Source organism: Lepisma saccharinum, chromosome 6, assembly GCF_977018435.1.
Source record: "Lepisma saccharinum chromosome 6, izLepSacc3.1, whole genome shotgun sequence".
NCBI classification, from domain to species: domain Eukaryota; kingdom Metazoa; phylum Arthropoda; class Insecta; order Zygentoma; family Lepismatidae; genus Lepisma; species Lepisma saccharinum.
Window position 1 is genome coordinate 15486716 of NC_139234.1, and position 26906 is coordinate 15513621.

Here is a 26906-nt window from a genome sequence, read left to right on the forward strand (position 1 = left end):
GCTTGGCGACTGTGATCTTTTGCTGTAATATTGCCGTTTTTTAAGTTTTAGTGTACGAAACTTTCGTACAAACACCCGATTGTTCCAATTAAGGGATCGTAGATAGGCTATGTGAAGCCTGATATTCGAAGTTATTTGACTGCGAGAGGTGTATCGTAAGAGGGTGTATAACTCTGAAAAGCTACGTCTACACTTAACCAAGCAAGGGGGCTAGCCCCGTGAAATAAGAACACTCATGATTAACTTTAAACACTACAATTGACTGGTCTGGCAAGGGTGTAGAGAAAATGAAAGACAAGGATAGAGGAACGTTCATTACCTGTAGATCTCGAAGTGACGATCGACTCGCTGGTTCGTTGATGAAACTCTCCTGAAATAAAACTCCTTTCCGATAGCGTACTACTCCTCGCTGTAACTCCTTTCGTAACGTTCGGTAATCGGAGGTAACAACTATTCACGCCATAACTTTCTTAGTTCAACAACTTGTATAATTCCGAGGCACTAACTGTGCACGCGATAGATTTCAGATACCGACTGGGGGTGAGAAATATTCTCCCGAGCTATTTAAACGAAATTCGAACTTCGGCCGTTGAGAGAACGCGTCTCTCAATAGCGGTGCTTTCAGCGTAAAGCTGTGTTTGCAGTTTCTTCCCTGCGATTCCAAAAGAATTCGTATCAGCGGATTTTTACATCCGGATTCGAGTCATGCCTTGGGCATGATACGACACACCTGCCTGGGGCAAAAAATTAAATTCACGCAGGGAAGTTAATTTTTTGTAACGCGAGCCCGGCCATACCAGTCAACTCTAGAAGATGATTTATTTACACCAACCCAAAAAAAAAATACTATTATACAAGGGTGGGTGTAAGGAAAAATAAATTTTACACACAACCAAAAATCATGCACTTAAAGATCTTAACGTGCTGGATTATAAACTACATTGATGGCACGCGTACTACACAGGTTCAGCTGATGCTGACTCGCCATTTCTCATGGTGTCACCGTAGCGGTGTTTATCACTGTACGCACGGAGCACACGCAAACACTGAAGCACTCGTAAGAGAGAAGAAAATGTATCTTAGCTTCCTGGGCAAGGTTAATTCCATTGCGCATCGTTCGGAAAACACGGAGATTGTTTATACCCCATTAACGGGGGAATGTCTATATCACCTAAAAAAAAACTTGGTATCAATATCCAAGAAAAAAATCATGCAATAAGATACAACAGGATCAACCTGAAGGGTTCACAAGTACAAACATTCAAATTGCGATATGATATATATATATACATGGGGCGTTCCGCCCCCAAACTATTGTCTGTTTAGTTAATACACATAATTTGAAAAGGGAAAAAAAATAAAAACAGGAGTGGCAGAAATTGAGGTAGAAAATAATTTAAGTCTTTCTGCCGGTCTGAAAAAAAACTGATTCCCGATGTTACACTTTGAGTTTGTGTTTTTGACATATAGTACTGGCTGAAATGTTGGTTGGCCAGAGGGAAACAGAAAAAAAGACACTTAGGTAGCGTTCTTGATGTAGCTGAAGGATGCCCCATTAGCAATCGCGATGGCGAGCGTCCATTGCTAATGGAGATCGGCGAAATGTTCTTGAAGATCCGGCGACGAGAGTCGAACCAGGAACACACGGAGCACACGAATCGACGCGGACACACGCATTTGTATACGCGACGCGAAACACGCACAGAGGAGATATACCGGAAACTGGAAACAAGTTTATCCAAGGAGTCCGAAAAACGTCACCGAAAGGCTATTCCTGGACGAAGGAGAACACACTGGCAGTTTCTGCGAGGGAAAAAGTTCTGGCTCGCGAACAATGGAAGTCCAGAAGGAATAGACACGCGAAAACGGCACTGGTAGAGTGTCCATTTTGACATTTTCCGGTGATTGGACCCAAATACACGACGCGCGCGATGTATGTTGGGCAAGCCTGGACCGGTGTCGACCCACGAACATGTGTGAAGAATCCTCGCCATCTGGAGGGGGGTGACACTGTCGACTGCAGACTGGGAGCTTTCCTGGGGGGTTAAGGGTGAGCACTGGACGACTCACTTGGAGGTGAGATGAGGTGCGGAGATGGGTCACTGGCGCCAAATAGTGAAGACTCGACGAGGGGGAGGGGGTCTTCTTGAAGATCCTAGAATGGCGAAAGGACGGCGGCTTCAACGTAAATCACTGAAGTGTGACGAGGGCACTGGGGCGTTGCTGGTCACGAAACTGATGATTCTGGGGGGTGGAGGCATCGGGTAAGTAATGGTCATCCCCATGATAAAAGCTGACGGGGGGTCGGAGGAACTCTGCTCTCCAAACTGATAAATTCTGATGGGGGTGCTGGTGATCAACACTGATGACTTCTACAAGGCGCTGATCACTAATTATTATGAGTCGTTGGGGCGCACTGCTGTAGACGAACCACTTATGGTAATCGCGGGTCGCAAGAATAACTGGTGCTTGCGTCTCAAGAACGTGATGATCACGAAGATGAAAAGTCCAGGGGGGATGATGCACTTCTGAAGGGTGCTGATCACCAAGATGAAAAGTCTGGGGGTGGAGTGCACTGCTGGACTCGAAAAACGTCTGGTGATCACGCGTCACAAGAATGGTAATTCCAGTAGGGAGGGGGTGCACTTTTGTCCTGGAGGGGACGAACCTCTGGAAGATGCTGATCTGGAACATGATGAATCCTGGGGATCCTGGATGCATCTGATGTGGTGTCTGTGTCAAACTGCGGCAACAGTCCTTGCTGGGCTGAGACGGTGTGAAAAGGTAGGGTAAGGGGCAGCTGAAAAATGAACAGGAAACCAGACCAGATCGTTTAAAAAAAAAGGTAGGGGTGCAAACTGAAACGTTACTTCTGGAGTAATAAATCCAAAATATCGCGAGTGAAGCGAAAATCTAGAAAATGTAAAAAAAAATTGCAATAAAACGCAAGGTATATGGATGGGGGGTTAAGTTTAAAAGTTATTCTTTAAAATAAGCAATTGCAAACCCAAAGCACTAGCCCAAAGGTTATTCGTTAAGATGGGGACGGGTTACCGTGGCGAGAACGATAATAGTAAGAATAATAATAAAAATAATAAATTGATAAAGGACGTTATCTTCCCGAGGGTGGTGATGAACTTGCAACAAGTGAAATATCCCATCCTCTGTAGTCAACGTTGACTGCATTGGAGGGGGGGAAGTAATTCCTTTAGTGTACAATGGGTAATAAATTGACAAAAAAAACAAAGATGGCGTAAATATGAATAAAAGGGGGGGTTCGAAAATAAATCAAAAACACAAGGGCAATAAAGTATTGCATATGTTCCTTCACGACAGCGTGAATGCTATGGTAATAGCGATTTGTTTGTTTTTACTTAGAAGCTGCCTGCTTCATCGTTTCCTGCTCACCATCCGCTTTCACGCAGTCTCCTGCTGCAGCTCATATTACTAGGACCATATAATAAGCGAAAATAGCATAGATACTTATCACACTTATGAACACATAGGCTTTACCATAGTAAATGCGGCCATACATATTAGCGTACTATCCAATGTCAGTGCGCTCTCCGAGCTGGCAGTGTGTACTCAACACCATGCTCCGTGCGCCTATGTCAATGTGATCCACGCTCGCGTGCAGGACGAGGTCGTGGATTTCCCACCGCCGTTTTACATTCCCCAAGCGGGGAAAAGGCCTATTTGATTTATCGCCCATCTCTCGTATGATGACCTTTCCCTATTTTAAACAGAGTCGTTCCAGCGGCCCACTTTTCAGCACCTGTTTATGTCTTGACTCATGAAAAAGAGATGGCGTTTGTTTATCACAACAAGCATGGTGACCTGGAACTGCATTGAACGGCGTCTGAAATTCTGCTGAATTTTTTCGACCCCGTGTTGGTAATCAGGAGGCATCTCCATTCGAATCCACGCCGGGAGCGCCCGCCGTCCCAGCTCTCTCTCAAGAACGAACATTTTTCGAAGTACATTCGTTTGTTCCCCGGCACATTTTCTCACCTTCCGTGGCAGCGAAACCTCCTCCCTCCCCCTTCCGTCGCGCACCCCGCAGATATCACGCACGGAAACCGCACCGCTCGCTTTCGCAAAGGCAGATCATTTCCCGCCACGGAAAATATGAACTTTGGCCGGAGCAACAGACTACCGAACCAAGGTTGCCAGTGCAATCTATTTCCATTTTTTTTAAGACCGTCTCGCTTTACTCAACGGTGATACATCCACACATAACCCCCTTCGCCCCCTTTTGCAGATCAGCAGGATAGGCGATTGCAGTTATTTCGCCCGTTTTCTCTGAGCTGCTTTTCTCAGTAACTGACCTTTGCTCCTCTTCCAATCAGCTCCCGGCATTACAATTCAGTGTTGCCAGCCCTAACGCTCTGGTTTCCAATCCGCTGTCTTTCAACTCCTAAGAACGAAAATTTGCTCAAGACGAGTTACAAATGAAACGTCGCCAGTAGGTTTCGGACTTCGGACCTCGCATGCGCCTGGGAAAATCACGTTCCGCCGAGGAATTCAGAAAAGACAGGACTCAAATTTCTTTGCCAGAGCCGTGAATCCTGCACGATGACCTGTATTCTGTACTCTCCTATGCCAGGTTCCATAATAATTGCTAGCCGCAAACAAGGGCACAATTTTCTATCCGTTCACTTTCTTAGAACAGAGTTTTTTTTTATTAACTTGAATAAGAATTCATGGAAGCGAATATTCCACATTGGGTTTTTAAAATTTCGTCTCCTTGAATGGTGCTTTACTTTGAACATTGCATTCTAACGTTTACGTCAGCCTATTGACATTTGAAAACCGTTTATTCACTTGATAAGTGACACTTTTTAAGGGTCTCGCTGGTTCGTTGATGAAACTCTCCTGAAATAAAACTCCTTTCCGATAGGGTACTACTCCTCGCTGTAACTCCTTTCGTAACGTTCGGTAATCGGAGGTAACAACTATTCACGCCATAACTTTCTTAGTTCAACAACTTGTATAATTTCGAGGCACTAACTGTGCATGCGATAGATTTCAGATACCGACTGGGGGTGAGAAATATTCTCCCGAGCTATTTAAACGAAATTCGAACTTCGGCCGTTGAGAGAACGCGTCTCTCAATAATGGTGCTTTCAGCGTAAAGCTGTGTTTGCAGTTTCTTCCCTGCGATTCCGGAAGAATTCGTATCAGCGGATTTTTACATCCGCTGAAGATCGCAGGTGGCATTTGCTTGAAAGAAGCTCTTTCCAGCTTCTTTCATACTCGGGCCCTTTTTATGAAATGATTAGACTATCGGACTATGGCGCCCTGGGTCCCGGATTCGAGTCATGCCTTGGAGTACAGCGTAAATTAGCAAATGATTTTTTTTATCAACGCTGTGAACATTCTATAGAATCAGTAACAATTTCTTACTCTTTGTCCCCCAACCCCCCCCATTTCCAGCTTTCTCACATAATTTAGCGATGTTTTGAATACGGTGATGCTCAGCTTATAGACGGATTGATTTGCTTTATTTTACTTCGCTTTTTGTGCCTCTTTTGGCTAATTTGCAAAGATGGTGATGAATGATGATATGATGAAATTGATGAATGGACACGTACAAACATCCAAGCCCAGTTCGGGATTCGAAACCGGGACCCCTGGCGCCGTAGCGCAATGTGCTAACCACTCTTCCACAGGGGCTGGCTCAGCTTCTTATAGTATCCACAATTACTATTAGGTGATTTCCTGGCGCATGATTTTCCGACCTGGCACCTAGCTCTGAAGAAAATTTTTCGAGCACTGGGTTAGACCAAGTGTGGTTTAATGCTCCTCATCCTGTCCCTCCCATCGAGAAGGTCTTCTAATGTGACTGCGGATTAAACACAGCCATCTCGCCCATGGTCACTTGCTACAAGACCTGGACTCTCCAATGTGTCATGTCATGTCTGCGTTCAAGAAGAATATGATTATGCTTGATCACACATTCTGAGCACTCGTCTGAATTACAGACCTATTTTCACACTTGGTAGATCTTTTTATTGTTTTGAATGTGTTTCATGCTGAAGAGTGCATATACTACCACCATATAATCACCCTCTAATAGCACCTATGACTTGCTAATTAACGAAGTAGTACTAATAAAACTATATTTTTTCTTTGTAGTAACTAAACCTTTTTATTATTATTATTATGTTTTGGCACATAACTTTCAGGCCCGTAGCTAGAATTGATCTCGAGGGGGACACTTTGTAAACCAAGTTTTTTTTTAAAAAAAATGAACAGCATTACATAAAGGTAAATTGTGTGTGTGGGGGGTGTCATTAAGTTATATAAAATTTATAAATGTCATACAAATACTACATTCTTCTGCATCTTTTAAAACATCTCTTGAAGTGTTAGTTGACTGTTAGTGAAAACATCCCTTACACACTCCATACTACTTTAGATGGTACAGATATTTATATCACACAAAAAATGCTCAAGATTCAATCACAGTACAATCCACCCCTGGCCGAAGCAATGAAACTCCCCTACAGGTGTACCTTCTTTTGATTTCTCAAAAAATACTTTTCTTTCATGCTCTACACATTCCCAAAACTTGGATGGGAGCTGTTGACCTTTGATGCAGATGAGAAGGGAATTTGCATGATGACAGTCACAGATTTCTGTCTAAACGGGAGGTCGCAACAGGGACAGTGAAGGAACAGATAAAGAAGCTCCCCTATGAAAGAACTTACAAAGTCTAGATGATCTTCTTTGCAGCTACTTAAACTCATAAACAAGATGAACGAATGGAATAGCTGCTGTTAATGTTCTGTGAATTACCTTTCACCAAGTTCTGAGCAAAATAATATCTGTTCTCTACATTTTCACTCTTCACTGCAAACAAATTACACAAAATAGTTTTACCTATTGTCAAGGGGGGGGGGGCTGATAGCAGCTCTAGGTGGGCTGAGTCACCCCCCCTGGCCCCTGCGTAGCTACGGGCCTGATCACTTGTCTTTTTAAACAGTTATATAACTTGAAAAAGACTCATGTCAAATATTTTGGAACATTAAGTAATACAATTGTTTAGTCACTGCAAAGAAAAGTATAGTTTTAAGCAGTACTACTTTTTTAAAGTAATTGTAACAACTTAACCATTGTTAAGCTGTGTTAAGAGGGTATCATAATATAACCTGTTGAAAGCTTCAAACTAAATCTGAAACATTTCTACTTTTTTTGTTTGCATTAATGTGTGAGAAGCAGTGCATACCATTAAGTATTACAACCAGATGTCTATTAAAAGTGGCAATCATGTGTGCCAGATGCTTTTGTACCTTTTGACCACAGCAATAGAAAAAGAAAATAATGAAAATATGTCCTTTTAAATTCCAGAAAGCACGCAAACAAGGAAATCGACAGCAGAGGACGGCCGAGGAAGCCGGATGATGAAAACAAGCCGAACTGTAGTAAGAAGATTAAGGTGGAAGAGAAAGTGGTTCCTGATGGAAAGAAGCCTGTTGACTTGATCTCCTGTGACGTCTGCACCCAGAAGTTTGAATCTGTGACCGTGGCAATCCAGCATAAGTTCCGGAAACATCCTGACAGCGCCATCAAACACTTCTGTCCTCACTGTGGACAACAGTTCCCCCTGAAGGTACCCTCCACTATGTTTCTTTGTTTTTCAGGATGAAAAATATGTTTTGTTATGCTTGCCAGGCTTGAGAATGCAAAAAATGCTCCTTTTTTCTCGTTGCAACTTCTTGATGAAGATACTCTATGTAAAAGTTTCTATATGTTGTTTTTGTTAATTTCTTGTGAGCAATATGGAATAAGCAATATTCTCTTCAATATCAACTACAATTTAGCACTTAAATTTGTTACTAGGATGTTGAAACCCCATAGAATGATCTGGCAAGGTAGTCACATGAGGATTTCACCAATCGAATTTAGGCTTGTGTAGCATGTCATGTTGCTACAGCTGTCATTTGGTTCATTCCCCAGAGTCATGCATTGCATGTGACTTGTCACTTTGGTGTGAAATTTCCCTAAAATTGCTTGGAAAACCTGGAAAGGTGAGGGAATTCCATTACTATTTTAAATAATGCGTACAGCATGTTTTTTAATGTTTGTGTGTTTTCTGCAACATGTACATCAGTCAGAATAATAAACATGCCATTATAAATTTTTGCACTGTTACTAGCCATATTTGAGAATCTACAGTAGAGTAGAGTATATACGTATTAGATTAGAATTTTGAGCTGAGCCTTCTTGAGGATGGCCGCTCTGGCACTTGGTTTAATTACTTTTAATCCAATCATATATTATGTAATCATTTAAATGTTTTAAGGTCACATTTCATAGCTTATCTTAGTTAGATTCATGTCTTTCTTAGCGTGTATTAAAAAAAGGGGGGACTGGCGCTTAAATTATTTTGAGTTTTCTCATCTGATTTTGAACACCAGAGAACCAGTATTATGGCATTTTAATTATTTTTACTTTGCTTTTCATGTCCATATTGGGCCTCCTTGATGGCATACTGGTAACGTCCCCTTGTAATCAAAAGGTCTCGGTGGAGGCACATAGTGGTTCGGTTTGCACTTTAAACTGTAGGCCCAGTCCTGATTAGCCTATCTGTGCATAAAGTGGACTTAAAAACAACAATCCAAATTCCATGTCATATTAATTGCAGTACTTGATACCTATTGGGGGCGAGGGCTACTATATTGATATTGCTACGTCCTCTCATGTGAGCATCTACCAGCTTAGCACAGGGTAGAAACGATGAGATACCTCTGGGTACAGATCAGGGTGACTAACACTACAAATATGTGGAAAGAAACAATAGATTTAACCCACTACGGAGGGTACAATTCGTCATATATTCTTGAATAATCATGTACAAATATTAGATGATTTTGGAAAATCTTTTCATACAATATTTTCTTCTATTTTTATTTCTTATTAATTGTAGCCAATCTTCTTCTTTGGGCTTCTTCTTCTTGTAATTGCTGAGGCTTCTTCTTCTTGTAATCGCTGAGGCTTCTTCTTCTTGTAATTACTAGGTCATCTTCTTCTTGTAATTACTAAGGCTTCTTCTTCTTGTAATTACTAATGCTGCTGCTTCTTGTAATTATTACATATTGTGTATTTTTTCTTCTCTGGGCTTTTTGCCGATCTTATCCAAATTGACGTAAATATTAAGAAAATCAATCTCCCAGACAAACAAAGAGAAAGGGGTTAACCTTAACTGGGAGCTGCAATAGATGCGCCTACCAAAAGTGCTTGGTTGCCTGCCGTGAGATGGTGCTACACCTGTGAAAAACAACCCAAAAACCGCACGAAACTCTCAGTTTGTGGGAACCGTAAAAGACCCAGAATCGTAATTACAATTTGACTTCTTTACTTTTATATAATGATCTCATATGTTATTACTGAATATTAATTACCCTTTCCACCTTATTTATATCCTGTTATTGTGCTAAGTTCATTTATTTATTTCATTCTAATTAGTATTAATATCTACAATCATTATTTCACCACATCATCTCTTTTCTTTTTCTCTTTTTACAGTTGTATACATTTTCTTGAGTGCTGCCATCTCTGGCCCACTTTCTAAACTGCTTTATGCACAATCAAACATAAGTGTCGTTCTTTTTGCATGCTGCCATCTATGATCCTCTACCTGAAACAACAACAATGCAGTTTGTGTACGTGACAGTATTGGCCAGTATATGCATATCAGTGAATCAGTAAATTTTTTGTCATTTTCATCAGTCCAGTATATCTATAAGTACCCTGTAATTTAGTGCAAAATTCTGCTAAACACATGGTTTCTATTCACTGGTAAAACCCATTAGTCAACTACATGTACATATTAATTAAGGATATTAATGAACCATTCATGTTTTTCAAGAAACATTTGCAATTTTACATCAGATTTGTAAAATATCAGTAAATTTTATATCAGGATTTGATTGGTATTGGCCACACTTGCGTACCAGTCCGTGCCAAAATATTTACACATAGCATTCATTGTAGATTAGGTACACACACGAGATGTACTACGTAGAAATTTTCAGTGAAAAATGCAGGCTCGACCAGGACTCGAACCTGGATCTCTGGCATACCGTGCCATTGCTCCAACTACTGAGCTACCGAGCCGGCCTGGACTCGCCTGATTTTTCGCTATCGCTGTTTTACCTGCGTGGAATAGTCTCTGCCAGTTCTACCGCAACGGGATTTGTTGCCTTTAAAACACAGTAGACACAGGTAAAAGAACGATTGCGAAAAATCAGGTGATGCCAGGCTGGCTCGGTAGCTCAGTGGTTAGAGCAATGGCACGGTATGGCGGAGACCCGGGTTTGAGTCCTGGTCGAGCCTGCATTATTCGCTTAAAATCTACATAGCATTCATTATATCATACAAACATGCTTATCCACTGAGTGCCTTCGGATTCATTAATGTTCTGTTCACAAAAAAAGATCATTTAATGCAACATAAGGCTCTTTGTTAGAAGCTAATGATGATATGTTTGTATTATATTGGCGTCAGTCAGTTGTGAACATTTGTTCAATATTAATTTACCAATTGTTTGATTTGAGTTTTCTTTTGTTGCAGTATAACAGAGATAAGCACGTGCTGTCCCACCCAGATGTGAAACCCTCCAAGATGTGGCCATGCGAGGCTTGTGGAGTCTCTTTCTACAATGCAGAGGCCCACAATTACCACTTCAAGTCTACTCATAAGAGGTGCTTTTTCTTTCACTTGTACAGTGGAACCATGATAACTCGAACTTGAGGGAAAAAAGAAAAAATTCGAGGTATCAAGGATTTCGAGTTATAGAGGTCTAAAGTTTACTGACCCTTCTGAACGTTGTTACTACATATGCCTATAACATATGTAGCATCATTTTAAGTTAATACATATACTGTACAGTACAACGTACATAGAAATAAATGTTCACCGACATCTTAACCTGCAGCTTTTATGTACGTTACATATGTATCAACATTTGTACAACGCACACTAACAATGATGGTTACATACACAACAGGGTGGGGAGTTCAAGTCCCGACACGATTCTTGGTCACCTGACATTGTATGTACGTACCCTACACTTCAGCTTATTGAGGTCCGTGCGACTAAAACTTTGAGTTATAGAGGTGATTAGAATTTAACTCCGGCTCATAGAGGTTTTCCATAGTCTACCTTCGAGTTATTGAGCTCGAATGGCATCCCATAAACTGTACAACTGTATTTGTCTTATCAAGGTTTTATTCGAGTTGTTGAGGTAAAATTAGTATTGAGTGTTATGGACAATTCAAGGGGATTACAAAAAATTCGACTTATCAAGGAATTCGAGATGTTGAGTTTCGAATTATCAAGGTTTCACTGTATTTCACATTTATTCAATTATTGATGTCTGAATTACTGGAATAGGGTGTAGATTGACCAGAAATATCTTGATTTTGTGGATGTATGTCGGATTTTGTATCATCTCATCAGAATTACCTTGATTTTTTAAAATTATGTGGGAATTTTCTTTACAAACATCCAGTACTAAAATCTTGTGAATTTAGGGAGACAGAAGATGTAAGCAAAGTTGTATTCAATGATTTAGTAGTGGTGTTCAGGGGAAGGAACTCTTTGCAGGCTTTAATTTTGTTTACCTTGCTTTAAAAATTGGTGCTAAGTTGCAGAAACATTCAAGGGTGCCCGTTTTTCTGTGTCATATAGAAGTTGCAATTTAACGGGAAATGTAATACAATATACACTACAAAGAAGGTTTAATTCTGGATTTGGAACACTCGTGTAAACAACTAAAACTTAATATCTGATTGAGTGTACACGATTCCGTGGCATATTATATTCTGCACCTTGAATTAATTTGTTAATTGAGAAAGCACAACAATATTTCATTAAAGATTTTGGATTCACTGGAAAGTACTAAATACATACAGTGTTGGTATTTATTTTTTATTTCTCTTGTATCGGTATTGTGTTGTTGGTATTTATGTATAAAAGAAGGGAAAACATCTTTGTACTTCATTCTATTTATAATCTTGAAGTTTTAGAAATCTCATCTTAAAAACTGGAATTGTGCTTGAATTTTATCTTGGTCTTAATGTAGCCACTGACTAACTAACTCTCTAGCCTTCTTAAACCCGAAGGTTCATGGCTGCAGCAACACAGGCCTTCCATCTGTCCCTATCTTGAGCAAGATCTATATACTCTTTTCCATCCCTACTGATTTCCTTTAGGTCCATCTCAACGTTGTCCCTCCATCTTCGTCTTGGTCTTCCTGCAGGTCTCTTACCATCAGGTTTCCCAACAAGAATCCTGTAATGTAGCCACCCCAATATTTTTTTTTCTTCTAAACTTGTAACATGATAAATCTGAAGTTCTTCATGTAACATTTAGAATGTAAGGTGATGCCGTACAGTTTCGCAAAAGGTGCACATTCATTTCAATTTTCTCAAAATGACTCCCCAACTTAAAGTTGATTCTGAGATATGCTGCCATGTTGGTATCATGCCGTAATAAGTTCTCCTTTTCTATGTCATGTATCAAGATGTTTGATTCATTTTTCCTTGTCCTTATTTGTTTTAAATATGTTTTTCCGCTCTTATGGAACACACTGTACTTTATAAAACAAGGCTACAGGAATGAATTATGTGTTTATATACGTAAAAGCAATGCTTAAATGCCAGAATTGTACACTCCATCATAGTTTATTTATTGAATTGATAAAATTACCTGTAGTTTCACTGAAAAACTGATGTGGATAAAGAACCTAGTTATCTGTTCCATGTGTAATTTATATTCAACTGTTTGTCCATGTGTACCATATTTTACCAATGACAACATTTATCCAATTTTAAAACCTGTTTTTTTTGCCAGGTCCTTGAATATTAAAATATTTTTTTATCTCAAAAGCAAGATTAGTACATTCTGGTTTTGGCATTGGTGCAACGATATGCAAGTCTAATGTGTAAGCTCAACACTTTTGAAAGTGAAGTAATTTCATTTTTAAAAAATGAAACCATTTTTATAGTTTCAAGTAGACAGGATCATGCTGAAGATGAAAGTTAGGTGATCATGGGATAAAGTCCTAACCCCCTTAACCATCTTTTAATGTTTTAATTTCTGGGATTTCCCGAGGAAGGAACTGGAAACCAACCTGAAACGGTGGACAGAAGCAGAGAAAAGCACCGCTTGTAAGTACAGAAACTTTTAATGTTTGTATTCATCATTGTAATAGCTTCCTTCATGTTTCAGGATCGTGGCATTCTTCAAGCCCGTGGCAACCCCTCCTCCGAGCAAGAAGATCCGAGTGAACAATGCCGGGGAGGCACAGTCTGTGTATTACTGCCACCTGTGTGGATTCGAGTACATCGTCAAGTTCAATCTTCAGAAGCATCTAGAGAAGCAGCATCCCGAACAGGAGAGGAACGCTGTGCCACAGTGAGTGATTCAAGTGGTAGCTTAAGACCTCCTCTAAACATCAAGTTGAACTTTTTAACACTAATATGTATTATTTTGTTATTATGTTTACAGCTGGTTGCGTGTAGAGTCATATTTTTAGATGAAAATGTATAGTTAAACAGTGAAAAGGTAAATGAGATCAAAATTACATTGCTTTTTTGCCATCTTGCTAAATTAATGTTATGTACGAGGGATGTTCAAGCAACACTGGGATATTAGGTGTACAAAAAAGAGAATGCATTTATTGGAGTGGAAACTATATTTATTTCTTGGTGTAAATCCTAAATCCCTTCTACGTTTATGCACTTTGCCTTCACTAGTTAAATTCTAGCCTCCCCCCCCCCCCCCCTGCCAAGTTTTTTGTGATGTGCAGGTAACTTTGAAGTAGAGACCAGGATCCGTGTCTCCTGCAAAATCTGGACATGCTATCCACCGATTGTTCAGGCTCAGATGCTCTACCACCACAACAGATGGAATTATCATCGCTCTTTGAACAACCAATCTTACGAAACACTTCCTGCATTCAAATGTTTTACTGCAACTGATTTTCTCATCATTGAACCTTTCTCTAAATGTTCACCAGTTTCAATGTCTTAAGAATCTTAATCGAATAAGTTGTTCCATATATGAATCGACACTGTTATCTACCATTTTCTACAACTCACTGTTCATGGGCCCATGGCAATGATGTCACAAAGTGGTGACAGAAAGCACTTGCCCTTGCTACCATTATGATTGCATTCTATTTAATGCCCATGAATCTAAAAGTTAAAGTTTGGCTTGATTGTTCCTTGTCTTTTTCAAATAGCATTTCTGTTTCTGTTCCATTGTCAAGTAACTATTGTTGTAATGATTATTGTAGGGACCTGATTAAGTGCACAACGTGTGATGCGTTGTTCTACAATAAGAAAGCGTACGAGAACCACAACATGTACCATCGGCCAGATGACCTGTATGTGACTAGTGAGCAGCAGAGGTATGTATTGTTTCTATTACTAAGAGATTCTCAATAACACCAAAAGCATAGTTCATCGTTTGAGTATAAATACAGTGGAACCTCAATTTTACATTTTTCAGAGGACAAAGCTTAAAAAAACTGATATGCAGGAAAATGTAAAATCGAGGAAAATTTTTTACGATTTTTCTATATTGGGACTATGAAGATTGAATGTCGTAATGTGGGAAAATGTAAAATCCAGGAACATAAAATCAGGGTTCCACTGTATTTACTTTCACACATCTCTGAATTTTTTTATTAGATGTATGACCTATTAACCAGGTGATAATGACAAATTGTTATCCCTGCATTATGACTGTAATATAAAATTCATCCTTGAATATTAACGTAAGAATAATTGCCTGTAATGTTACCAATGTGATGTTATAAGAAGTAGCGATTTGACGAAGCTGAAAATTCACCGATGGCGATGTACTCATCGATAATCTTCCGAACCGATACCGATGCCGATATTTAACCGATTCCGATACATAAGGTTATTAAACAGAAATGAGATGTTATTTTCAGCATGACAAAAATAAATTTGCTATGTACATTTCTATTGCATACCATATGTATCTACATATATATATTCTCAAGAGATGCGAATGTACATTTGCATCTACAAAGGGTGGTTATGTGAACCTTTAAGAAGAACATGGATTCTCAAGAGATTTAACATTAGTACACAACCAGCTCTTTGAAATGCAAAATGAATTTCTTAATGTTGGAAATTTACTGCTGCCAGATTCAACTTCAGAAACTCGAGTTTTGGAAGCACTTCACGAAGTAACCTACTTCTTCTCTTATCTCAAATCTGTTCAGCAACACTGAACACTCAATCACTGAATACTGATGCAGCAGGTATGCCCAAGTATTTTCTCAGCACTTGCTTCAGGTTTGAATACTCACTTTTGAATTTCCAATACAACAGCAGATCCTGGTTCAGCAATGTACTCTTCTATTTCCGATGTTGAGTTAGGTTGATCCTCTGAATGAAAGTTTGCAATAATATTATTACCAAAACTCTACAATAATGATGAATCATAACCTAATTTTCAATATCTTACAAAACTAGAATATAATACTTATTAGAAGGTAAAACTCTAGTATAATCTGTACCGGTTTAAATATCGGATTTTTGCCGATGCTGATACGGATGCCGATATGTCAATTTCTGCAGATTTTCATACATCTGTAATTGGCTTCGGCACATCCCTAATAAGAAGTCTCACATATTGTGTGTAGATTATTAACTCTTGTCTTCTGATTGTTCTTATGCATTTACTTTACAAGGCTAGCCTAGTTGAAATATAGCTTTATATTCCCCAAATTTGAAGTTGCAGTTATCCAGACTGTATCATCTCTGATTGCCATGCAGTAGACCTTGGTTTGATTCCTGGGGTGAGTGACATAAAGTGCCTCTGGCTCACCCAACCTATACTCAATGGGTACCTGAAGACAAGACTGGGGGAGGAGGGCTAAAAGTTGGTGGGAATATGGTACTGAACACACAACCACCACCATGGCCAAGATTGAGAATGTGAGGTCTTATCTTTGCAGCCCCTATGCTATGTTGATGGATGGTTAAGTTCACAAAGGATAACTTTACCATTTTCTTCACAAAAAGTATAACAAAATGACACAATGTTGCACTACTTTACAGACTGGACCACTTTCGCTCGAAAATACTCGTTCGAGTCTCCCACGCTTAAGATTAGGAGTATGGCAATAATCATAGAAATATATGTGTAAGAATCTACCCTGGTAGTTCCAGCCCGTAATCATTTATTCATTTTCATATGTTACTATTGTTACTATGTATTTGCAAGATAGACTAAACTACATTTTAACATGTAGATGATGACTATGTTAACTTAAGTTTCAATTTCACTGCGTCTTTCACTTCAAGATCCATATTTCTGGCCCCACTACCACAGACATATTATGGTTATATGTGCGAGCTTGAACAAAGAAGCTGTCAATTCGATGCCATCTAGCGTCATCGGTGTGAACTATTTGCAGCTCGAGCGAAAAATGCTCATTGCAGCACACTATTACAGACTATTTATTAGAAATATCAAATTATTAATTTTATATGTTAGCATCTAGTTCATCTGCCTGATTCTTAATGGATTAAAAAAAAAAAAAAAGATAAAGTGTTCCCCTGTGCATAGCACCACGCCATGAAGGCGTATAGGGGGTGTGGGGGTATTATTATTATTATTATTAATATAAACTTTACCTTTCTATATTAAAATTAAAATAACCATCATACACGTTAAAGAGTAAATATAGTTTGGATGCATGTTGCTGCAAAATATGTAAAGTATATATGTGACAGTGTTTTTGACAATTTAACAAAGTACTAAATATGCATGAAATGTTGTTCATTGTTTAATGTTTAAAAAAAATAATTTGTTCATATAATTCAAGCCATCAAAACAACAGAACATTTCATAATGATGTTGGGTAGAATTTTAGGACAATAGCAAACTTTTAACACTTACATTAATTTGAATTTTCTTGTAATATATTTTTGTTATATTTGAAAGGTATTTTAAATGCATGGTATTCAATATGAAAAGCTGCTAAGAACTGTGGGCAATTATTGTTGAAGCTTATTTCTGATAAATAAATGATCAGTGAAATTCTTTCCCACAAGAAACTCCACGTTCTATTTGAATTATTCCAGATTGCAAACTGTGACCAGGGTAGACCAAGACTTTGACATTCGCCGAGTGCAGCCAGTTGCAGAGAAGTACATCCCAGTTTACAAGCCACGCCCAAGGCCTCGAATTGAGTGCAACATGAAGAAGAGAAAAAATTGTGTAAGTATTCTCAAAACTGCTGCTTTCCAATTATCTTGAAAATTATGTGGCAAAAATGTATGTTGTGGTTAAGTGACTACTAATTTAATATTGAGATTTATTTTGTAATTATGACCTCCCGACAGTGGCGATGCGTCCTATGAGGCTCAGAGGCTGGGCCTACCCTAATATACGAGGTGTGGCTAGAAAAAAACCGGATTGATGTTTGTCGACAAACGACAAGCGTGTCAAGGTCAAGCGGTGCATGAGTGTATAATGTGATACCCTGCCTATCGATTGTGTGATTTCCCAGGGTGCGCGGTGATCAGTTTCGCTGTAGCTTGTAGACGAAGTGAACCGTACATCTGTGCTGCGTCGGAAAAATGTTAAGTGTGAAAGTGGAACAGCATATTAATTTGAAGCCTCTTATGGCACTCGGAAAATCCACCACAAAAGCTAATGGTTTGTTGAAGGAAGTATACGGAGATGAGTGTTATCACGCACGCAAGTGTTTGAGTGGTTTCAAAGGTTTAAAGAAGGACGAGAACTGATCGTGGATGACTCGCATCCTGGACGGCCTTGCATGTCAAAAATGGAATCAAACATTGCAAATGTCGGCGAATTGATTCGAAAAGATCATCCTTGAGTATTCGAGCTATTGCAAAACAACTAACATTATTACATTACGGTGCTGACGACTCTTCGTGAGCGACCAAGAAGACGACAACCTGATTTGTGGAAAATCAAGTCATGGATTCTTCATCAGGAGAATGCTCCTGTCCACACGGCATTGTCAGTGAAGGCTCTTTTGGCCAAGCATGGGATCCCAGTGTTAGAACATCCACCCTATTTGCCGCATCTCGCTCCGTGCGACTTTTTTTATTCCCAATGGTCAAATCAGCACTAAAAGGAATCAGATTTACGACCGTAGAATCTGTGAAAGCAAAAGCGACGGAGGTCATGCACATGGTTTCAGAAAATGATTCCAGCAATGGAAGATTCGTATGGAGTGGTGTATCGATAGTTCAGGGGAGTACTTTGAAGGGGATAATGTTCGTATTGTACAAAATAACCAATAAAAGATTTTGTAGCAACAGTCCGGTTTTTTTCTAGCCACACCTCGTATTTGTCTATTACGGATTATTTTATTACTTATAATTTCATTAAACGACGCTTAATAATAATAAAAAAACTGAAATTCTATGTCTTCCGATAATTATTGCAAGTTTCCAACCCTAACTGAAATGCGATCTGCGCATTCAGCAAGGCCCGCCTGAGAGTGCCTCAGCTGGTCCCATAACAACCTATGTAATTCGTGCAGGAAAACATAATTTCAGGGGCGCATTCGCCTGTAACGTACACGGAGAGGCCGGCCTCCGACTTCATCCAAAGAGTGTCGATTGTGTACGAGCGCGTGACGAAGTAGGCAGTGGACGCACAGAGCTTGTTGAAGCAGCATTTCCATGGAAGATTCAGAGTGTGCCGTGAGCGGGGCACACCCAGCTGCTAACATGTCGTGAAAATGTGTTGCTAACACCTCTAAACCTGGCTTCTTAACCTATCAACGTAGGCATTATTAGAATTCTAACTGCAAATAATGCATGTAAGTTGGTTAACAGTGTTAAGTTTGGTGCTTTCAGCTTTTTTGAGCAACCTCTTTACGCAAAGTGTTAGCTGCTGGATGTGCTCCACACCAATCTCGGTTCAGAGAGGGAAAATATCCATGTTTCTGAAATTTTCTGGTCGGTATGTTCCACAAAAAGGTGTCCGTGTTCTCATTTACCATTTCATCATTTTCTAAATTGTATTATAATTTTAAGAAAAGTTGCATGCTAAAGAAGAATTATATGCATAATAGAGTTAAAATTGATTGATAGATTTAGTTTATTTTACTTGGTTTTCTGCCATTTTTGGCTAATTTGGAAGATGAGGATGAGCGATGATATGATGACATTGACGAAGGGACACTTACAAAGAACAAGTATGCCCAGGAGAGGATTCGAACCTGAGGCCCTTGTCGTAGCATGCTGTTATAACCAATCCGTCGTGGAGTGATAAATTTCTTTAATGCGAGAAACATTTAAAATACTGTTATTGAAGTTGCAAATAATTTTTACAAGCAGCTTTAATATAACAAATGTAAGAGGGCTAGGGCCTGACAGAACGGCTTTTTCATTGGGTGACACGTAGTCAGAACATCGAGTCCCATCGTCACTGTTTTCTGACCTTCAAGAGAGAACCGCCTTTATTCTCAGATATATAATCGAGACTAGATTAAAGTAGAATCTGAACCAATGCCTCCAGGGTGAAATGAACCTTCTGCTTCTTGATTATAAGGCGAGAGCGTTAATCACTACATTATCCTTTTGAATCCCTATCAACTTTTTCGAACAGCAGTAGATGAGATTCAGGCAATATGTTATATTTTATTTTCTAGGGGCTATATTTTCACATACTACTTTTTTAAAATATTCACAGCTCCCCCTCCCCTGCTCCGTACTGTGCCGCCTACCTTTCCAGACGGAGCACGCTTCGCCACTGCCTCCTGATGGCATAGTGTTAACGTCGTCACCTTGTAATCAAGGCGGAGGCACATGGCACAATGGTTTGGATCCCACTTTAAACTGTAGGTCCAGTTCCGATTAGCGCCTCTGTTCATAAAGTGGACTTAAAGCAACAATGCAATCAAACAATGATCTCGTAATTAAGACTTGGCTCATGCCACATGCCAACGTGTATAATATAAACAGTACTTACCTTGGTTGTAAGTTTCTTGTCCTTCATTTTGTGCATTTCCTTATTGTTTCTAATAGTAATTCATTTTTGTAAATTTGTTCACATTTTAAAATTTTCAGGCGAAGAAGCCTATGGGTAGAAGAAAGAATCCAGCAGATGATGACGAATCGTCAGAAATGTCGGAACCGTCTGCCTCCTCCACGGACAGTGACAGCGACACCCCTCTCATCAAGAGGTTTTCTGGAAAGAAGCGATCAATGAAGAAACAGAAGACGAAGCAGGCCTCAGACTCTCCAGATTCCGAAGCCGGATCGAGTTCAAAGACTGACGAAAAGGACCAGGAGCCATCGTTGGCTTCGGTGCAGAATGACGATCTCATTAAAAAGTGTGAAGAGAACTACTGTTACGTGAAGTTGAGTAAGGTGGACTTCAGTATCCCTGAGACTGGCAGTAGTAACAGTTCAGATACTGCCTCCATTCACAGAGTGAAAACAGAGTCTGACACGCCAACTCTTGAGGAGGTGGATTCATCACAGAGCAGTGAAATTCGGAATGCATGTTCGGAGTTTGCGAGTGATGGGAAGGAAGTTAGTTGGTGAGTAATGTTTACTAGAATATTGATACATCAAAAACTAATATTTTTGGCATTCCCATCTTGTAATTAGATTTTTTTCCTTCTGTGGAAAAATACTTGCACATCACCAGGTAAAACACTAATAACCATCACTGAAAAACTTGTATTTTGCATGTTGATTGCTTCCCGTACTTGAAATACGTATACGAAATTTTCGAGGACTCATCTAAATGCAAGCAGATGGTTGCCATATTGAAGTTTATGAAAATTAAGATTACTAGAAGTAGGTAAAAAATATCGTATTAGTCCATCCCAAATATATGAATACCGGTATTCATTTACGTACGTGAAGAAATAATCAAAGGGGTTCAGTTCAACTGTCAGTAGCCCAGGGACAGTAACAGTTTAATGGTTGTAATAATAATAACAGGTATTGAATAATGATGATCAGGGAACAGATTGATATGTAAATGCAGGATGTCTACAAATGATTGAGTGATTTCATGATGTCACTGTACATGCATTATTGAACAAATTGTGAAGTAACTTTACAGTTTTGTAGAGAAACTCGATATGGATAAGCATCCAAATGTTGGCAGTGCTCGGGTGCATGCGAACAACTCTTGTTCGTATTCTTTCAAGAATGTCCATGGTAGTAATATTGATTAGCAGGTGGTCGAGGCACAAATTCTGACTGTGAAGAAAGTAGATGAGCATGGATTTAATTTGGGATTTGCTCATTCTTGCTTTTTTGGATGTGGTGAGGAGGATGTGTGCCATTTCTGACTTTGATGTTTTGTTGTCAAAGATCCACGGTTAGTCACCTGTAATCACATTGTTCAAGAAATTCCTGTCACTTTGTATGTGTTCCACCTTCTATTAGATAGCAAGTTTTTTTTTTTTTTTTTGGGAACCATCTTTGTGCACACTTTCCCCATGCGCAGTTCCTTTGTTAATCTGATGGACTGTGGTATGGTTCATTCAACTCATCACCTATCATTGTTAGTGTGACTTGACATTCGAACTGAATGCTTTTTCCACATTGTCATCTGTTTTTGAAGTTTTGAAGTTAAATGTCTTACGACGCAGAGTTCATCTTGAATGGTTCACAGTCCTCCAAAAATGCTTTGTGCCACTTGAACACAAGGAACCTCAACAAAACATGCTCCCCATAGGCCTGTTTCATTGTTTCAAATGTTTGCATGGCATTTTCGGAGCTTCACACAAAACTTTATTGCTTCAAATTGCACTCTTCCATTTCCATGACGCACAATGAACAACCACTTCAAGAAAAACACACTAACAATAACTTGTTACTGCTGTGGCTTGCAACTCATACTAAGGATTGTTGGGATGTTTATCTAGTCTTCCCCTGCCCAGTAAGTCTGCAGTGTTGCTATCTCATTACTTTATTTACAGACCTTGTTTGTATGTGTGCACACATATCTAAATTTCTATTTTGAAGTTGTGAAAATTATCAAAATGTGTGTGTAATTTCATTCTGTATCACTGAATAAGGTTAATTATTGTCAATTACAGTTTTATCAAACATATCAAAATCTGTAACATGCCGAGGTTATGAAGAAAATAACATTTTTGTAATCATAGAATATACAACTTTATAATATTTGTTAGCCATCTCTAAACCATAAATACAATTTTAAAAGTCTGCCAGATAATATAATGCTTTGATTTGATTACATAATTAATGCAAAATGTATACTAAACCAACAAGAGGAGTTTGGACACATTAAATCCTCCCCTTATATATAGCAATGTATGTATCCGTCTCTGTGTTGCATGAATTTGTATGCGTCACAAATAATGATTTATTTTTGTCTTTTCAGAGAAGTGTGTGTATGTGTATATACATGAAGGAACATTTTTCTCTGCTAGTGGTACAGGTCTGCAGCACACTGTATCCTGTTAATTTTTGTATTAGTTTTAAGTAGCCATATATGGTGAGTATTTTGGTAGTTGGGAAAATGTACAAGAAGAATTAACACATTATCTTCTTCTATCAGATTTTAGAATCTTATTTCCACGGAGCACTGTTCTTAATCTTATATATAATGTACATAACAATTATTATGTATAACTGACATAATAATGGATCATCGACTGATGTTCTTGATGTCATATTTTCATAGTCACATAAGAAGATAGAACATGATCTCATGAGAAGATTCATGTTTTTTTATACAAAGAAAGAATTATGATAGCACGGTACCATAGTTAATTTTGACTCTTGCGATGAACGGTTTACAAATTGGTCGCCAAATGACTGTGAGTGTATTGTTAATGAGTATGTATATAAAACATCAAATTTGATGATTGAAAAGTGAGTGTTGTATGAATTTATTATATCATCATCCCCCTTTGCAATTATGAACATGTGTTTTATGTCTTTTACTAAGTGCAGTACATGTCCGAATCGTGCTTATGTGAATATCATTCCCTGATTTGAAATGATTCTCTCTCTCTCCCTTTTTTTTCACTCCTTGGTAAAAGTTCGATTTTTGTAATTTTCTTGTACATGCATTATTGGAGACTTGCAATGTTCAAAATGGGAATTCTTGTCTACTGAGATGGGCAGAGGGTTTCTTTTTTTTTACTTATTGTGTGTATTACAATTTTTACTATCATTGGTACATAATTGGTTATTAAACAGGGCTGAATTAGTACAACTTTGAACCACTGTTGATGGCTGTGCTGAAACATTAACACAACTCAGAGATGTGTCACATTGTAACTTTGTCATATCAGTTTATCAAAGTTTCTAAAAATATATATAGGGTGTTGCTGCACAACACAGACAAACTTTTACAGAATGTAGAGCATATCAATGGGAACAACTTTTTTTGGTAACATTTTGCTTGTGAAAGTATCAAGTCATTGGATAAAAAAAAAAAAAACATTTTTCTATCCTGTATCTATGCAGCCATGTGGCACAGATTCACAGTTGCCACTTACATTTATTTTTCTGTTGGATAACACACTAAAAATTATGATATGCCATGAAGACAGCATCATGCTAGCAGAGAAACCAGAAGTGCCATGTCATGAACAGAGTGCTTCACATCGGCAAGATTCGCTTACTAGGCCTGCCTGGCTGGCGAGTAAGCGAGTAAAACTGTATGCCTGAGTTTTGACCCATCAAGCATCGAAAGCCCACGGGTAACTGGAAGGCCTTGCAAGACGAAGCTCGCTTATCTGCAGCGAGGGCTCATTCCAGTTTTGCACTGTCTCCAGATACACGAGTCATGCAGTCACTGTTGCCAACTTTTAGATTTTAAACTGTTTAAGGAGCACTTGAAATGTTCACTTTTATCAATTTGATATTGCAGAGATTTATTCCGTGGTAGAAAACATTTCTATCCGTCACACCCAGTGGCGGCGACAGGCAAGGACAGTTTAATTTCCCTTGTTACATAAGGTGCGGTGGCAAAGTTTCGCAAAAAGTGCCATCGTAAATAGTATCGTCGCCTTGTAATCAAGGGGTCCAGGGTTTGACACCTGATGGAGGCACATGGTGGTTCGGATCCCATTTTAAGCTGTAGCTCCAGTCCCAATTAGACTTACTGTGAATAAAGTGAACTTAAAACAACAAATCAATCGGTCAATTAAACAATTTTTCGAAGAACTTTGAAAACTCTTGACACAGATTTTCTCTCTGGTGTAATTTTGTCAATTCAATATCCAAATTAGTTGCAAATAATACCCCCCCCCCCCCCCGGTACTTTTTGCGAAGTTATACTGTTTGTAACTTGCTTAGTGTTATTATCCGGCTCTACAGCACAAAGGTAGCTTCTTTTGTTTTTGTAAATTTCATTCTGAATAGAATTTTATACTCAATAGGTGTAATGTAGTACTTTTTCAACCATTACATTTCTGATATCACGTGATGCTGAACACTAAAGCACGAGGGTCCATAAAATGGAACATGAAATCAGAATTTACATTATAAAAGGTTATTACATATTGCCATCTATTTCAACAAATCGTTGTTCGGTCACGTTGCAAGTTATCTAGTTCTACAGACCACATTGATAGTAACTCGATGCAAAATATAATTGTTAGCTTGTATCTTCAGACGCGTGCAAATAGCAGGCAATGCAATGCTATTTACACATTTCAACAAACAAACGATGTAAAAATGAAACCGCGAGAAGATTTGTGATTTCAAGACCAGAAAAGTGAGATAAAATTAACAAAATACACAAACGTATTTCAAGACCTTCAAAACAAATTTGGAAAATATGTGGTAATTGTTTGACATAATAATGAAACTAATTTGATAAGTTACAAAATCTAACAGTTATACAACTTCAAGGCCCATTCGACTAGCAATAAATTCAAATGTCTCCATGCATACTGAAATATAATGGCCGTTGACAACACTGACAGTGGTGCTCGCATCTGACTGCAGGAACTACATCAGGTCTCATGTGACTTCTTAGTACCCGGGTAGAGAAAAACCTGGCAGGCATCGAGGCCTGTGGATTTTTTGTTCAGGGAAGCTCGCTTGTGCAATGTCGAACACCTGGCTTGACATACAGGTTGCATATAATTGTAGGTCCAACTCCTTGTGGGCGTGTTTCGTGCAGGCCTCTAGTCATGAAGAATGTTGCAGTTTCTATTGAATGCTTTTGCATTAAAGAAGGTTTTCTTACATTTTGTCCAGAAGTCCTCACAACCCAGAGGTTAGCCCTTAGCTTTGAGTGACCACACAACACAGTCTGTCACTAGTGTACTAAGTGTACTAAAATGTTTTTTGGTTTCCACCAGAAAAGGTAAATGTTAGTGGCAACCATGAATCTGCTGCATTTGCTTCATACATACAGGATAGAAAATGCCTTTTTTATACTTGTAGCATTGAAACCAAGATAGGTTGTGTTCTACTTGGGTGTCGTGTACATGTTGTGAAAGTTTGTTGGTATTGTACAGCAACACCCTGTATATTTATAGATTCAGGTAATATCAAAAAGCTTTGTTTTTCAGTTCACCTTATTCTCCGATGTGTTAATGGAGACTGGACATATAGTTTAAAGTGGCATAAGAACCACTGTGCAATGTGCCTCCACCGGGAGTTGAATCCATGACCTCTTGATTACAAGGTGGCAACAACATTACCACTATGCTGTCGAGAAACCCAGATTCGCTTAATGTGGCAATCAGAATATTGATAAAAGGTAACTTCATTTACATTATTATATCATCGCTTATTGTTGCAAGTAGCCAAGAGTGGCAGAAAGTAGGGTTGGCATTTTGCCTGTTTTTTTTTTTTTTTGGGGCTTTACAGATGAAACCCAGGCAAAACTGGGGTTTATTGGGTTTTTTCAGGTTATGTTTATAAATATATATATTTTAAAATGAAATACATTTTTCCCTGATAGTGATATATTGGAACATTCACTTTGTATGGTTTTTAGTTCACTGAATCAAAAATTATTTAATATTTTCTGTTAACATAGTTAAGAATTGACAATCAAGGTCTCACACCTTGAAATGAATAAACTAAAAACTTACATAACCCGTGCCACAACAGACCATTGAGGTTCCAGGTCTGCCTACCGACTGTCGGCCGCACTCACACCTGATCCTACTGTGAGGTGGCAGATCATCCAACCAGTTTCGGGGTGACGTGTGGTCAGCACGATGAACCCCAAGACGTAGGTTTTCTTGACTGGGCTATGCTACTCATTCTTAGCTCCCCAATTTAATCATGAGGGTGAGTGTTCACCAGTCTCATACACAGGCCGAAATCTCAGAAGAAAAGTTGTTACATTTCCCCAAGCAGACTCAAACCTACACACGTCCCATAGCTGGAGCCCTAAGCATGACCGCACAGCCATAGTGGCTGTGTAGAAAGTGGCGAAGTAAAAGAAAAAAAGCAAATGAACCACTCAATTATGCTATGCCTTCCATCACGTACAGTGATGGACACTTCTGGGTTGCAACGATTCCATTGAAATTTAATGCGAATGTTACAACCCAGAAATGTCCGTGACTGTACAGGACGTATGGTTTGTTTGTAACACCCCTTTTGGCAATGTTCAGTTTTAAACAAAGAATCCTCGGAGTGCACAAGGAGACAAGCTTACGATGTGTACGAACAATCAACAAGTCAGTGTGCTGGATCGTGAATATACATCGCAATTATCTCGCAAACGACTCGTTTCCGACCCCATGTTTACTGAGACTTTTTTGTTTCTACTATCATGTACTTTTCACCGTTTCAGTTTGCGCTATTACTTATGAAAAACCCTGTATATCTATGATTAGTTCCCAGGGTTTTGCATTTCAATACTATATTAATACTTCATGACTGTGGTGGTTAAGT

The 26906-nt window shown here is 38.9% G+C and overlaps 1 protein-coding gene across 3 annotated transcripts in view; it reads left to right on the plus strand.

Moving 5' to 3' along the window:
• Nucleotides 1–25841, plus strand: part of LOC145988582 (uncharacterized) — a 36569-nt gene extending 10728 nt beyond the window's left edge. For all 3 annotated transcript variants that reach the window (XM_083123560.1, XM_083123559.1, XM_083123562.1), the window contains exons 3-9: nucleotides 7354–7615; nucleotides 10579–10709; nucleotides 13240–13425; nucleotides 14309–14422; nucleotides 17139–17274; nucleotides 20109–20584; nucleotides 22411–25841. In XM_083123560.1, coding sequence (XP_082979686.1) covers nucleotides 7354–7615; nucleotides 10579–10709; nucleotides 13240–13425; nucleotides 14309–14422; nucleotides 17139–17274; nucleotides 20109–20584; nucleotide 22411 — 1306 coding nt within the window. In that variant the 3' untranslated portion in view covers nucleotides 22412–25841. The remainder of the gene's footprint in view (nucleotides 1–7353; nucleotides 7616–10578; nucleotides 10710–13239; nucleotides 13426–14308; nucleotides 14423–17138; nucleotides 17275–20108; nucleotides 20585–22410) is intronic.
• Nucleotides 25842–26906: the final 1065 nt, after the last annotated feature.